This window comes from Schistocerca gregaria, chromosome 1, assembly GCF_023897955.1.
Source record: "Schistocerca gregaria isolate iqSchGreg1 chromosome 1, iqSchGreg1.2, whole genome shotgun sequence".
In the NCBI taxonomy this organism is placed as follows: Eukaryota; Metazoa; Arthropoda; class Insecta; order Orthoptera; family Acrididae; genus Schistocerca; species Schistocerca gregaria.
The window spans coordinates 910,493,493-910,507,440 of NC_064920.1; the positions used below are offsets into that span (position 1 = coordinate 910,493,493).

Consider the following 13,948-nt stretch of genomic DNA (forward strand, 5'->3'; position numbering starts at 1 on the left):
CCCCTTCTCTGGTCATCTCCTCTTCCTTCCCCTCTCTGTCTGTCTAGCCCTCCTCCCCCTCTTTATGCCCATATATTGCTCTTCCCCTTTACATCCATCTCCTTCTCCCCCTCCTCTCTTCCCATCTCCTTCTCCCCCTCCTCTCTTCCCATCTCCTTCTCCCCCTCTCTCCCCATTTCCCCCTCTTTATATCCATATCCTCCAACATTTCTCTGCCCATCTCCCACATCCCTGTACCTATCTATCTCCAACTGCCCCACTCTCCCTAACCACTTCCTCCTCTTCATCTCTTGCTGGCCCTTTCTCCCTATCCATCTCCTCCTTCCCTCTCCCCCTATCCATCTCCTCCTTCCCTCTCCCCCCTATCCATCTCCTCCTTTCCTCCGCCCCCTATCCACCTCATCCTCCCCAGTTTTTCTATTCCTCCCTCCTTTCCCCTCTCTTTGTCACTCCCCTCCTCTCCTCCCTCTCTCTGTCCCTCCCCTTCTCCCTCCTCTCCTCCTGTCCCTTCCTTCCTTAAACCATATGTTCCTCCCCTCCTTATTCTCTACGGCCTCCCCTCCTTTCCCCTATCTGCGATTCCCCTGCTGCCCCCTCTCTATCCAACACCTCCCCTCTATCCATCACATCCTCCCCCCCTCAGTCCATCACATGCTCCCCCTCTCTGTCTCCCTACCTCATCCTCTCCCTTTCTCTGTCCACCTCATCCTCCTCCCTCTCTCACTATCCATATCTTCCCCCACTCAGTCTCTGCTGACCCATGCCTATCCCTACATATAGCTCCTACAAGGCACGCCAATACCACCTGCACTCCACAACTCCTGACCCTCTCTCTGTTCATCTCCACCTCCCCCCTCTCCCTCTGTCCATCTCCACCTCCCCCCTCTGTCTGTCTACCTCCACCTCCCCCCTCTGTCTGTCCACCTCCACCTCCCCCCTCTGTCTGTCCACCTCCACCTCCCCCCTCTCTCTGTCCACCTCCACCTCCCCCCTCTCTCTGTCCACATCCCCCCCCCTTCTCTCTCTCTCTGTCCACCTATACCTCCCCCCTCTCTCTCTCTGCCCATCTCATCATCTACTCTCTCTTCCCACCTCTTCTGTTCATTCACTTTTCTTTCCCCCGTTTTGCTGTGCATCCACTGTTCTTTCCCCCTTTTTGCTGTACATCCACTGTTCTTTCCCCCTTTTTGCTGTACATCCACTGTTCTTCCCCCCTTTTTGCTGTACATCCATTGTTCTTTCCCCCTTTTTGCTATACATCCATTGTTCTTTCCCCCTTTTTGCTGTACATCTATTGTTCTTTCCCCCTTTTTGCTGTACATCTATTGTTCTTTCCCACTTTTTGCTGTACATCTATTGTTCTTTCCCCCTTTTTGCTGTACATCCATTATTCTTTCCCCTTTTTTGCTGTACATCTATTGTTCTTTCCCCATTTTGCTATTCATCCACTGTTCTTTCCCCCTTTTTGCTGTTCATCCAATGTTCTTTCCCCCTTTTTGCTGTTCATCCAATGTTCTTTCCCCCTTTTTGCTGTTCATCCACTGTTCTTTCCCCATTTTTGCTGTGCATCCAATGTTCTTTCCCCCTTTTTGCTGTTCATCCAATGTTCTTTCCCCCTTTTTGCTGTACATCCACTGTTCTTCCCCCCTTTTTGCTGTACATCCATTGTTCTTTCCCCCTTTTTGCTATTCATCCACTGTTCTTTCCCCCTTTTTGCTGTTCATCCAATGTTCTTTCCCCTTTTTTGCTGTACATCTATTGTTCTTTCCCCATTTTGCTATTCATCCACTGTTCTTTCCCCCTTTTTGCTGTTCATCCAATGTTCTTTCCCCCTTTTTGCTGTTCATCCAATGTTCTTTCCCCCTTTTTGCTGTACATCCACTGTTCTTTCCCCCTTTTTGCTGTACATCCATTGTTCTTTCCCCCTTTTTGCTATACATCCATTGTTCTTTCCCCCTTTTTGCTGTACATCTATTGTTCTTTCCCCCTTTTTGCTGTACATCTATTGTTCTTTCCCACTTTTTGCTGTACATCTATTGTTCTTTCCCCCTTTTTGCTGTACATCCATTATTCTTTCCCCTTTTTTGCTGTACATCTATTGTTCTTTCCCCATTTTGCTATTCATCCACTGTTCTTTCCCCCTTTTTGCTGTTCATCCAATGTTCTTTCCCCCTTTTTGCTGTTCATCCAATGTTCTTTCCCCCTTTTTGCTGTTCATCCACTGTTCTTTCCCCCTTTTTGCTGTGCATCCACTGTTCTTTCCCCCTTTTTGCTGTGCATCCACTGTTCTTTCCCCCTTTTTGCTATTCATCCACAGTTCTTCCCCCATTTTTCTGTTCATCCAATCCTCTTCACCCCCCCCCCCCCCCCCCCCGTCCAGTACATATTCTCCTCCCCCCGTCTCTCTCTCAATCTATCTCCTTTTGCCCAGTGTCATGTGGGGCTCCGGCAAAAAAAAAAAAAAAAAAAAACCCACCCATGCCTATCTGTCATGCTGATGCTGCACTCTCACAACACACCTGCCATTCAGGGAAGCCTACTTGTCAGATGCAGAAAAATCTTTTTTTCTCATATCCTCGTTCCTGGGTGAGATGATTCTTGTCTGGTAAGCATGAAGTATACCAAATTTAGTCGAATTCAGTCCAGTGTTTTAGCAGGAGATGCTGGACATAACACACACACACACACACACACACACACACATTCTTTTATATGTATATTTAAGAGCCATGTTTGCCCATTTGCAAACCATTAGATCCCTTAAGAGTGTTCATATTATCATCTCAGACTTTTGTATTGTTTGTATATATACTGAAGCAAGTAATGCTGAGTATCACCAAACTAAGTAACATAATTAAAAATATAGTTGCTTATATGAAACCAGCAGCCCATCTGTTTATTGTCAACTAAGCATACATTTTTAATGGAAACACTGAAAAATATTAATAAGTGTATGTTTCATTTTCCAGTGCCATTATACAAGCATACACACTTGGAAACAGATGTCAACAACAAGAGTGATCGCATTGAATGGGGTCATGCCCGTTATCAGTCTGTTTTCAGACCAAACAGAGCATATGAACTAGTTGTGCAGTGGGTTGCTTCCTCAGGGACAATTGTAGCAGAATTGGTACGTTGAATTTTCACAATATATCTAAATAAAAGATTGTATTATTTTATGTCTGTTAAAACCCTTTGCCAATATCACGAATTTGCTTAAAGTCTTCATTTTGCTCCTGTTGTGCCATTTTTTATGTGCAAATATTAATGCTTCATTAATCCACTGATAAATTGGCTACACAGATATTTCTGCCTGGAGTTATGAACATAACTTGCTGTACTAAGTTAATGCAAAACATAGTAATGTCAGGAAGTTCAAATATTCTGATTAAGATGTGGCTCATGGTTTCCATCCGTACTAGGAAAGTCTGCGACATTTGAGTGGTACATCACATTTTGCCCTTTTTCAGAACTGATGAAAAATGTATTCAACCTTAAAAGTGCTCATGTTTATATAAAAAATAACCAGGGTTATGAATTGTGTTTTGTAGAAGAGCTTGCTTCATACATTGGCACACATTTATTCTGCTGTAAGGAAAAAATTACTGTCCCTAGAATATAGTAGTACATCACTACAACACTATGAATTGCTATATATCATTCATTAGCATTTTTATAAATGCTTTTATTAATACTAGAACTTAGTAACACAGTAAAGAAATGTAGTGTGGAATAGAAGTATTTGTTTATCACAAACATCAATACTATCAGCAGTAACAAAAGTTTTCATCATACTGGCTTTAAAATGTAGTCAGTCTTAGAGACAAAGCTTGTAACATTGTATGCTAAACCAGTGACCTGTAAAATTTTCTGTACCATGGCTTTAAGTACTGCAACATTCAGATCAAATCCATATTTTTGACAGTGAAAGAGGAATCAACTTTTTGTGTAATGGTGAGAACTGTTGTTGTGATATTGGAAACACATGATGCAGTTAGTGTCCTCTTCTCTTCTTGAGATGAGTGTTATGATGCGAAGCTTATAGAACATTGTGGCTTTCTCTTATGAAAAATGCATTTGGGTCATGAGACATAAGTTTTAGACACATGACTTTCATAATTTTTACCTAAAAATCTTGTTTGATGTCTGCCTCTCTCTGTGAAAAATCAAAAAATATACTTGGGCCATTTTTCTACTTTTTTCTTTCTATGAGTGTGCAGGGCAAAAAACTATGAATGAGACAAAAAATTTTTGCTCAGTCTGAAAAAAATACCCTGCATGTAGTAAATGCCTGTACACTGATAGCAATTTCCAGCTATTATTTGGCCAGCACAGCGGTCAGACTAAACAATAAGTTGATGTCGTTGGCCATGCTCTAATGACTTGTACATGTCTATTACATATTGAAACATGCAAGAAGCAACTTCAGCTGATCCCATTTTTCCCAGGCATTCATGTCATATGTGCATTGTTCCATCATGAGTTTTAAGGCTGTTAATGGCCAAGTTGTAACAGGAAACTTATCATTGGTACCAGATGTTAGATTACTTTAATGTGGGGCAAGGCAAGGCCTGCTGAAGATCTTTACATAATAAAACAACAGCTTTATTTGCCAGTGATATCGTAGAATCAGTTTTCAGCTCTGCATAAGCATTGTCTGGACATGAATTAAACACCTATCTATGTCATTGTCAACCTCAGTCATTTTAATATACAGCTCATTAACATATATTTACAAATGTCTGTTCCAGAAAGACCAATTTTGAAATAGTATGCTGATTTGAAAATTTCTTCTTATAAGAGTTTGCTTGCATTAACATCCAGGTATTTTTACTTCAACAGCCAATACATTATACATATGTTCAGGCCTGGGAATAGATATTTAGAGTCTGTTTGTACATGAATGTAATGACTGGTTTGTTTAGGGAAACTCTGAATATGCTCTTTAACTGAAGTCTCTACATTAGCTGAGATAGCATATGACTGATTGGCTTGTTTTCTGCATAAATCAGTAGAGATCTGGACACCAGTTTTCATTTTATCTTGCAGTACCTGCAGCATTTGTGGTGTCAGAGAGAAAGTATTGCTGAATGTTTTCATCCAGATTTGTGTTTCTTTATTGTCAAGCATTATGAAATACCTGAAAGTACATTTCTATCACAATGATGTATCTGTATTGTTGCCTCGTTGTTTTGCTGGTTCATTAAAGTATATGTACTTGTAAGGTAACTGTGACTGACTCTTGTAATCAAACCCATAGAACTTGTTATAGAGCATTAGCTTTTGTTTAATGGTGAGTTTAACATAGCCCTCTTGCAAACATCCACTAGGATTACATCTACATCTACATGACTACTCTGCAATTCACATTTAAGTGCTTGGCAGAGGGTTCATTGAACCACAATCATACTATCTCTCTACTATTCCACTCCCGAACAGCGAGCGGGAAAAACACCTAAACCTTTCTGTTCGGGCTCTGATTTCTCTTATTTTATTTTGATGATCATTCCTACCTATGTAGGTTGGGCTCAACAAAATATTTTCGCATTCGGAAGAGAAAGTTGGTGACTGAAATTTCGTAAGAAGGTCTCGCCGCGACGAAAAACGTCTATGCTGTAATGACTTCCATCGCAACTCGCTTACCATATCTGCCACACTCTCTCCCCTATAACGCGATAATACAAAACGAGCTGCCCTTTTTTGCACCCTTTCGATGTCCTCCGTCAATCCCACCTGGTAAGGATCCCACACCGCGCAGCAATATTCTAACAGAGGACGAACGAGTGTAGTGTAAGCTGTCTCTTTAGTGGACTTGTTGCATCTGCTAAGTGTCCTGCCAATGAAACGCAACCTTTGGCTCACCTTCCCGACAATATTATCTATGTGGTCCTTCCAACTGAAGTTGTTCGTAATTTTAACACCCAGGTACTTAGTTGAATTGACAGCCTTGAGAATTGTACTATTTATCGAGTAATCGAATTCCAACGGATTTCTTTTGGAACTCATGTGGATCATCTCACACTTTTCGTTATTTAGCGTCAACTGCCACCCATTACTTGCAAGATCCTGAAGTAACCACAGTTATATCCTGTAATATGTAATAAATAATATCACATATGACTCACTGACTGGTAGTAGATATACACTGTCATGCACTTCCTAATAGTTTGGTTGTGAATGTAACCTTTGAATCCTGTTGCATAACGTGAATTCAACTTCTTATGCATGTCAACCGAGGAAGATGTAATATGTTTACAGAAAACAATAATATGTAGAGGTTAAAGCATTGTTTTGAAAGTGAAACTACTCTGCACACCGCTTTCAGTACTGGTATAAACAAGCACACCTATAAGTGATATGCATTGTTTTTGCACTTGCCTTGTCTTAGGGTGATTTCCTATCTATGTTATCATCTTTCACAGTTTTATATGGTTTTCCAGTGTTTTGCAGCTTCTTTCTCACATTATTTGACCATTTATCTTTGTTGATTTTTTTAATTTTTTCCCCTTGTTTGTTGCATTTAAGGCATGAGTAGAAATACTGACACAATTGACATCGGCTACCTTTTGCGGTATATGTTATTCCAGGGACGCATATTCTCCAAACTCACAGTACAATAGCAGCAGTCAATTCCAGAGATTATGTACAACTTTATTATGTGTATAACTCAGCTTGCCCAGAAAATGATGTACAAAATGGTTCAGGGGACCATTCATTTATTGATTAGAACTAACCTAGACCCTGGGCTGTGCCTTAGATCAGTGTCTCATCACATTGAAGTTTTCACAGGGAACCCAATTACACACTCTAGCCAAAAGTTTACATATTGTATATCCTTTTCACTTCATAATCAACTGCTAAACAACACCAAAAGCTAACTCCAATATGAGATCTATGTGTAGCATATTTATTCATTCATTGACATCATTTCCCAACACTTTATCACTATAAATTGTACTAAAGAACATACTTTGGAGAGATCCTTAATGTAATGTATATTAGCTTCACTGCATGCTCAATGTTTTTTATGTTCAGTTCTGAACTTGTTTTGGATCAACTTGATCTTTGGATACCACCCATCAGTTTTGAGCCATGATGTGTTAGGTGACGACATTTATTAATGAGCTGAGGCTAGTAATCATTCATAAATTAAACCTTATCCGTGTTTGTCCTAGTAGTGACCAAAAACAGTTATTACATTTTACATGAACTTTGAATTAGGTATAAATAAATTTTCCTTTCTGAAATAAAATATTTCCACAGGATGCTAGTTGCTGTGGGAAATTGAGTCTCAAATTTTGTATTATAGGGATGTAATGTATTAATCCTTTATTTTCTTTGTTTCATTCCTTTGTTTTGTTCATTCCTGACCTTGCTATGATTCTTACAAAATGGACCTTTCATTAATATTTCAAAGTCATATAATGTAGTGGAAGATGGAAGATCAGGAGTTGACTGTTAACATTTTACGAAAGTTAATTGTAGTTGGAGAATATTGGAGATGTCATGTACAGTATATGGTGTAAATATGATTTGATGAAAGTTTTGTCTGAGTGCTCATCTGACTCCTAGTTGTGGAGATGTCAGTGATAATTTGTGGCAGCCAATAAGGTGTGGTACCTGGCTTGAGATATCAAAACTCAATTCTCTCTCCTTTAGTGATATCAACATATTATTTTTGTTATGAGTCCTTTGTAAAATATGTCATGCATGAAAGTGATGTTTTTGAATGAATAGCAATAGATTGTGTATTGGTATCATATTTTGGCATTTTGTACGGCTATCACCTTCTGGCTTTCTGTGTTGGTATCAGCATTTTATTGGTATTGGCATTTTTAGGTGAGCTAAATAGCTCAACTGATGTTTTCGATACTGCTAGTTGTTACTTTTCATGATTTTCTCTTTGTTATTGGTAGCACCTTATGGCTTAGTGTAATGGTTTTGATTTTTTGCTTTTTGTATTGGTATCAGAATTTTAAGGTGGACTATGAGAGTTGTAAAGGAGTTTTGCTATTTGGGGAGCAAAATAACTGATGATGGTCGAAGTGGAGAAGATATAACATGTAGACTGGCAATGGCAAGGAAAGCGTTTCTGAAGAAGAGAAATTTGCTAACATCGAGTATTGATTTAAGTGTCAGAAGTCGTTTCTGAAAGTATTTTTATGGAGTGTAGCCATGTATGGAAGTGAAACATGGACGATAAATAGTTTGGACAAGAAGAGAATAGAAACTTTCAAAGTGTGGTGCTACAGAAGACTGCTGAAGATTAGATGGGTAGATCACATAACTAATGAGGAGGTACTGAAAAGAATTGGAGAGAAGAGAAATTTGTGGCACAACTTGACTAGAAGAAGGGATCAGTTGGTAGGGCATATTCTGAGGCTTCAAGGGATCACTAATTTAGTATTGGAGGGCAACGTGGAGGGTAAAAATTGTTCTGGGAGACCAAGAGATGAATACACTAAGCAGATTCAGAAGGATGTAGCTTGCAGTAAGTACTGGGAGATGAAGGAGCTTGCACAGGATATGGTAGCATGGAGAGCTGCATCAAACCAGTCTCAGGACTGAAGACCACAACAACAGTTTGATAGTTGTTCCGAAAGGAAGCCCTGAATTGCTGTAGCTAATCGAATGTCATATAAACATTGAAACACCCTTGCTCAGGGACTCCTGGTGTGCCTTGCCTGTCAAATGACACCATTTGCATTTGCATTGATATTGTCACAGTGTGTTGCTGTGAAATATGGTCAGTGATTCAGTTCTTGACCACAAGGAACACTCTGACAAATAAGTGAGATGTATGGCTCCAGTGCGATGACTGACAGTAAAGCACGTACGTTGGTGAGAGCTGTCAAGAATGGATGTAAAAATGCTCCAAGATTAACCATAATTATCCCAACAATCAGTGATCTCAAAAGATTTGGTCAAAGCCATGGACAAAAAGATTCATGAAGACTGTCAGTTCTCAATTTCAGATTTAACACTGGAATTTCTGAATGTCGCCAAAACAGCTTTGCACAAATTGTCTCTGAAACGTTTAATTTTGCATATTGTGTCCATGTTGAGTTCCCAGGCTGCCTACTGAGATATGCAAAATGGAAAGAATGGCTAGTGCTCTTGATTTTTTCGATTGATATCATAAGGAAGGTGATCAATTTTTAGAGAACATTGTCAAACTAGATGAGATGTTTGAGTTTCTCACATGACCCTAAATTCCAAACATCAGTCAGTGGAATAACATTACACATCATCACCAGCCAAAATAATCAAGGTCAAGCAGACAATTTCATCATGCAAGCTATTGCAGTTGGGCTTTGGTATAGACATGGAGTCTTGTTATAGTGCATTTAAAATTAGTTGTGACTTTTGACAGTTCAGTACGCAGCGAATGGTCAGTAACGTAGTTGCCGGCATGTGCTGATCATGGGACCTGTCAAGCTCACTTGACTGTGTGAACTGATAGCTGTGCAAGCCAGATGATATGCAGTTTTTCTCAAACTATTTTAAAGAAACTATTTGGTAATAAACTCTGATTCTCTCACATCTTATAGCTTCATTCTTTAAACTTTGAGGGATATCACTAACTGTCTTCAATGCCAAGAAAATTGAATGTATGTAAAGGGCTCTGTCAAGAACGCACATGGCAGTGAAAAGGCCAGAATAAAATATTCATAAATTGCTCATATCTCATAAATGGTCTGAGATTCCAAACAAGATTTTTGGCAAGTGATAGCATGCAAAGAGGAGATTATTTTACCATATGAGTGATATGCAAAACTTTCATTTCTGCTGCAGTAGTCAAGCAACTATGTTTTTAAATGGAATAATGTAACATTTAAGGACCATAAATAGCTAATGAAATGAAATTTGGTTTGGGTTTTGCAACAATATAAGTGAAGAAGTTACATGTTTATTTTTGTACTGAGAATGGGTCTTCTCATAGCTATTGACCTGTCTCACCCTCAGTAATGTTTTAGAAGTCTGTCACAATTTCAACTGCATGAGAATGTTAGTGAGATGAATATTTATGAAATCTGCTATGTGTAGGCATAGCAAAAGAGAAGTTACATATTACTCAAAACTCATCACAGTCCTTCGTGAATACACATCTCCTCAATTACCTTCTTGATATGGCTGTGATGTAACATTGGCAGTGGCTTATTTTGTCAGCATTTCAACCTCACTGAGCATAAACTTCTTGTTGCTTTTTTCCACATTTCTTTTCAACTAGTCTTATATATTCTCAGTTTGATTTAATTGAGAATGATATGTAGGAAGCCTGAGTAAACAAAGCCCTTTAGCACTAACCAGTTCGTCGACCTGGCAGCAGGGCTTTTTCGGCTTTTACAAAAGTTTCATTGAGTCCGTCTTACACAATCTATGTTCACCCTTATCCATTGGAACATTTCTTTGTACACAGAACAAAATATCTGCTTTCCTCCTTGCATTGTAGGAGCTTTATCCATCACAACAGTGTAATGGCACATTGTCTATTGCTATTGTTGAATTTGCAAGAATGATATGCAGCACATCATGATCTTCAAAACTGGTGTTGACTACTTTTGTTGCGAATCTTGTGTTCAGACGTGCTGCATTCTTATTATTAATGAGACTCCGACACAAAACACTTGTTCACCATTACTGCAGAACACGTTAACATCAGAAAATATAACTTTACAACGAGAGCTAATGAATGTAGATGCATCTAACGCATATCACCATGTGGTACTATTCATCCATGGCATGGCAACAGGGGCAATTTGCCTTTCAAACTGGTGGTGGCATGGTCGGGAAAGCCAGATCACCATTGGTGCTACTTGGACAATGGCATCATGTCCCCTTCGGTGAGGCAAACATCAGAAGTCGCAACTAATTTAAATGTACTATAGTCAAATTTATGCAGCAAGGGGCAAAAATAAATGCATTTGCATATTGCCTTACTGTGACTAAACTTCGATATGTAATACAGAATAAGCAGTGTAACCTTATGACATCTCGAGTTTCCTTTTTGCATGAAAGTGTCAGACCTATTTCTGACATTCACACCCAAAATCTGATCAGATCTTTTGGATGGAAACAGATTGTCTACCCCCTGTACAGTCCAGATTTGGCACCAAAAGATGGCAAGGGCTTCACAACAGATTACAAGGTGAAAGAAGCAATTAAAAACTGGTTTCTGCACAGATGGCAGATATCTATGACTTACAGATACAAAAGCTTGTAAAATATTATGACAAATGTTTAAACAAATGTGCAAATGATGTGGAAAAGCAGAGAATCATGCAAAGAATAAAATAGAAACAGTTTTTTGAAAAAAATCAGCAACGGTTTATATGTTCTAATAAGTTTGTACTAACTTTCTGAACAACAGTTGTAGATAGCCCAACATATGTTTTCTATAAGTTTTGTGATATTTGCGTTCTTGAAAATAATGTTGTATCTCATTTATCTGGATGTTTCGTTTGTTGTTGTGATTTTGCGGAGTGTCATCGTCGCCCCCCCCCCCCCCCCCCCCCCCCGCCCCCTGTCACCAACCCAACCACAGATTCTCATTTTCAAATTGGTGATATCAAACAGTTGAACAGTCTGATTTACCCAGTGTTTTGTGTGTGTTCAGTCTACAGTATTTATGATTTTATGGGATGAAACAGTGATGTTCCCAGGATGTCATGGGTCATTGCTGTGATTGGCTGATGACAGAAGCAAACTAAGCAACTGCCATGTTGATTTAAGTGTTACCAATGTTAGTGTGTGTTGGTTTTAGTATTTATACTTTTGTACTGTTAAAATGTGTAGTTTAAGTAGTACGACATATTAAAGATCTCTCCAAAATGTATCATTTTTAGTAAAATTTGTTATTGTAAAGTATTAGAAAATGAGATTTTCTTGGAAACCAGCCATTTTTAAACATTTCGTTTAGTAGGCTAAAGAGATTGTTATGACAAATAAATTGTTTCTTATCACCTATTAATGCATCCTTTGCTTGCCTTAATTCATTTTTTTACTGATGAAGTCAGTTTTTCTCCCCATTTGCACTCCAGAATAGTCTGTATCCATTTCACTAAAAGTCGAACAGTTCAGTAGTTCTTTCTCAGGAAGCACATTGCAGCTGCATGAAGTCTATTATCATTCATCATATTTTACATGGATGTTTTCAATGTTTTTAGTGTACAGGAACAGTGTTCTGCCTCTGTGGTTGTCATTGGAAAGATCCATATTGGCTACACTTGTTAGGCACTTTGAGGAAAAGCTTTTGCCAAACTGTTTTCATAAAGGTAGGGAAATAAAGTCAAAGCACCTAATGCTTTTACAGATACCTTTTGGCCTACAAAGTCTGAAGATTGTAATTTAAAGAGATTAATAGCTGCTTTCAGTTCTTTTTATGGGGAAAATTTGATGATCCAAAAACAATGGCTCTAATAGTTGTGCCTCTGATAAATCATTATTAAAATTGAATTAATCATTGATCTTAGTCATGACGCAGTCTCAGATATCTTGTGCACACATCTTTCTTGATTCTATGAAACCCACAGGGTTCGGTCTTAGGTCCTTTACTGTTCTTGATATACATTAATGACTTACCATTCCACATTGATGAAGATGCAAAGTTAGTTCTTTTTGCTGATGATACAAGTATAGTAATAACATCCAAAAACCAAGAACTAAGTGATGTAATTGTAAATGATGTTTTTCACAAAATTATTAAGTGGTTCTCAGCAAACGGACTCTCTTTAAATTTTGATAAAACACAGTATATACAGTTCCGTACAGTAAATGGCAAAACTCCAGTAATAAATATAGAATTTGAACAGAAGTCTGTAGCTAAGGTAGAATTTTCAAAATTTTTAGGTGTGTCCATTGATGAGAGGTTAAACTGGAAGCAACACATTGATGGTCTGCTGAAACGTCTGAGTTCAGCTACGTATGCTATTAGGGTTATTGCAAATTTTGGTGATAAGAATCTCAGTAAATTAGCTTACTATGCCTACTTTCATTCACTGCTTTCGTATGGCATCATATTCTGGGGTAATTCATCGTTGAGTAGAAAAGTATTCATTGCACAAAAACGTGTAATCAGAATAATTGCTGGAGCCCACCCACGGTCATCCTGCAGACATCTATTTAAGGATCTAGGGATCCTCACAGTAACCTCACAGTATATATATTCCCTTATGAAATTTGTTGATAATAATCCAACCCAATTCAAAAGTAATAGCAGTGTGCATACCTATAACACCAGGAGAAAGGATGATCTTCACTATGCAGGGTTAAATCTGACTTTGGCACAGAAAGGGGTAAATTATGCTGCCACAAAAGTCTTTGGGCACCTACCAAACAGCATCAAAAGCCTGACAGATACTAACATTTAAAAATAAATTAAAAGAATTTCTAGATGACAACTCCTTCTACTCATTGGCTGAATTTTTAGATATAAAGTAAGTAAGAAAAAAAAAAAAAAAAAAAACCTTAATCATTAGTGTCATGCAATATTTTGTGTAATGTAATTTCTTGTACAGACATCTTTTATTAACCTGACACGTTCCACATCATTACGAAGTGTCGTATTCATGATCTATGGAACAAGTATTAATCTAATCTAATCTAATCTAATCTGTGTTTTCCAGTTGGTTCTTCCATCTGATGCTGCAAAACGAGATACGTATTCAGTAGTTGCCACTGCATCAGTGTTGCGTTGTTGTAGCTCACTGAACAGAATTTCACAATGAGGCATGACTTTACTGAAAGATGTAACCAGGAGAGGAAGTCTCCTCTTGCAGGAACCTCCTTAGTTCCGTACCGAGCAAGGTGGCAGAGTAGTTGGCACACTGAACTAACTTTGGGAAGGATGGGGGTTCAAATCCCCTTTAAATCATCCAGATTTATGTTTTCGTGATTTTCCTGAATAACTCAAAAATGCTGGGATGGTTCCTTTGAAAGGGCATAACCT

The 13,948-nt window shown here is 38.6% G+C and overlaps 1 protein-coding gene across 10 annotated transcripts in view; it reads left to right on the plus strand.

The window, feature by feature from the left end:
* Window positions 1-13,948, plus strand: part of LOC126275021 (GATOR complex protein Iml1) — a 520,849-nt gene that overhangs the window by 425,836 nt on the left and 81,065 nt on the right. For all 10 annotated transcript variants that reach the window (XM_049977169.1, XM_049977163.1, XM_049977164.1 and 7 more), the window contains one exon: window positions 2,970-3,130. In XM_049977169.1, coding sequence (XP_049833126.1) covers window positions 2,970-3,130 — 161 coding nt within the window. The remainder of the gene's footprint in view (window positions 1-2,969; window positions 3,131-13,948) is intronic.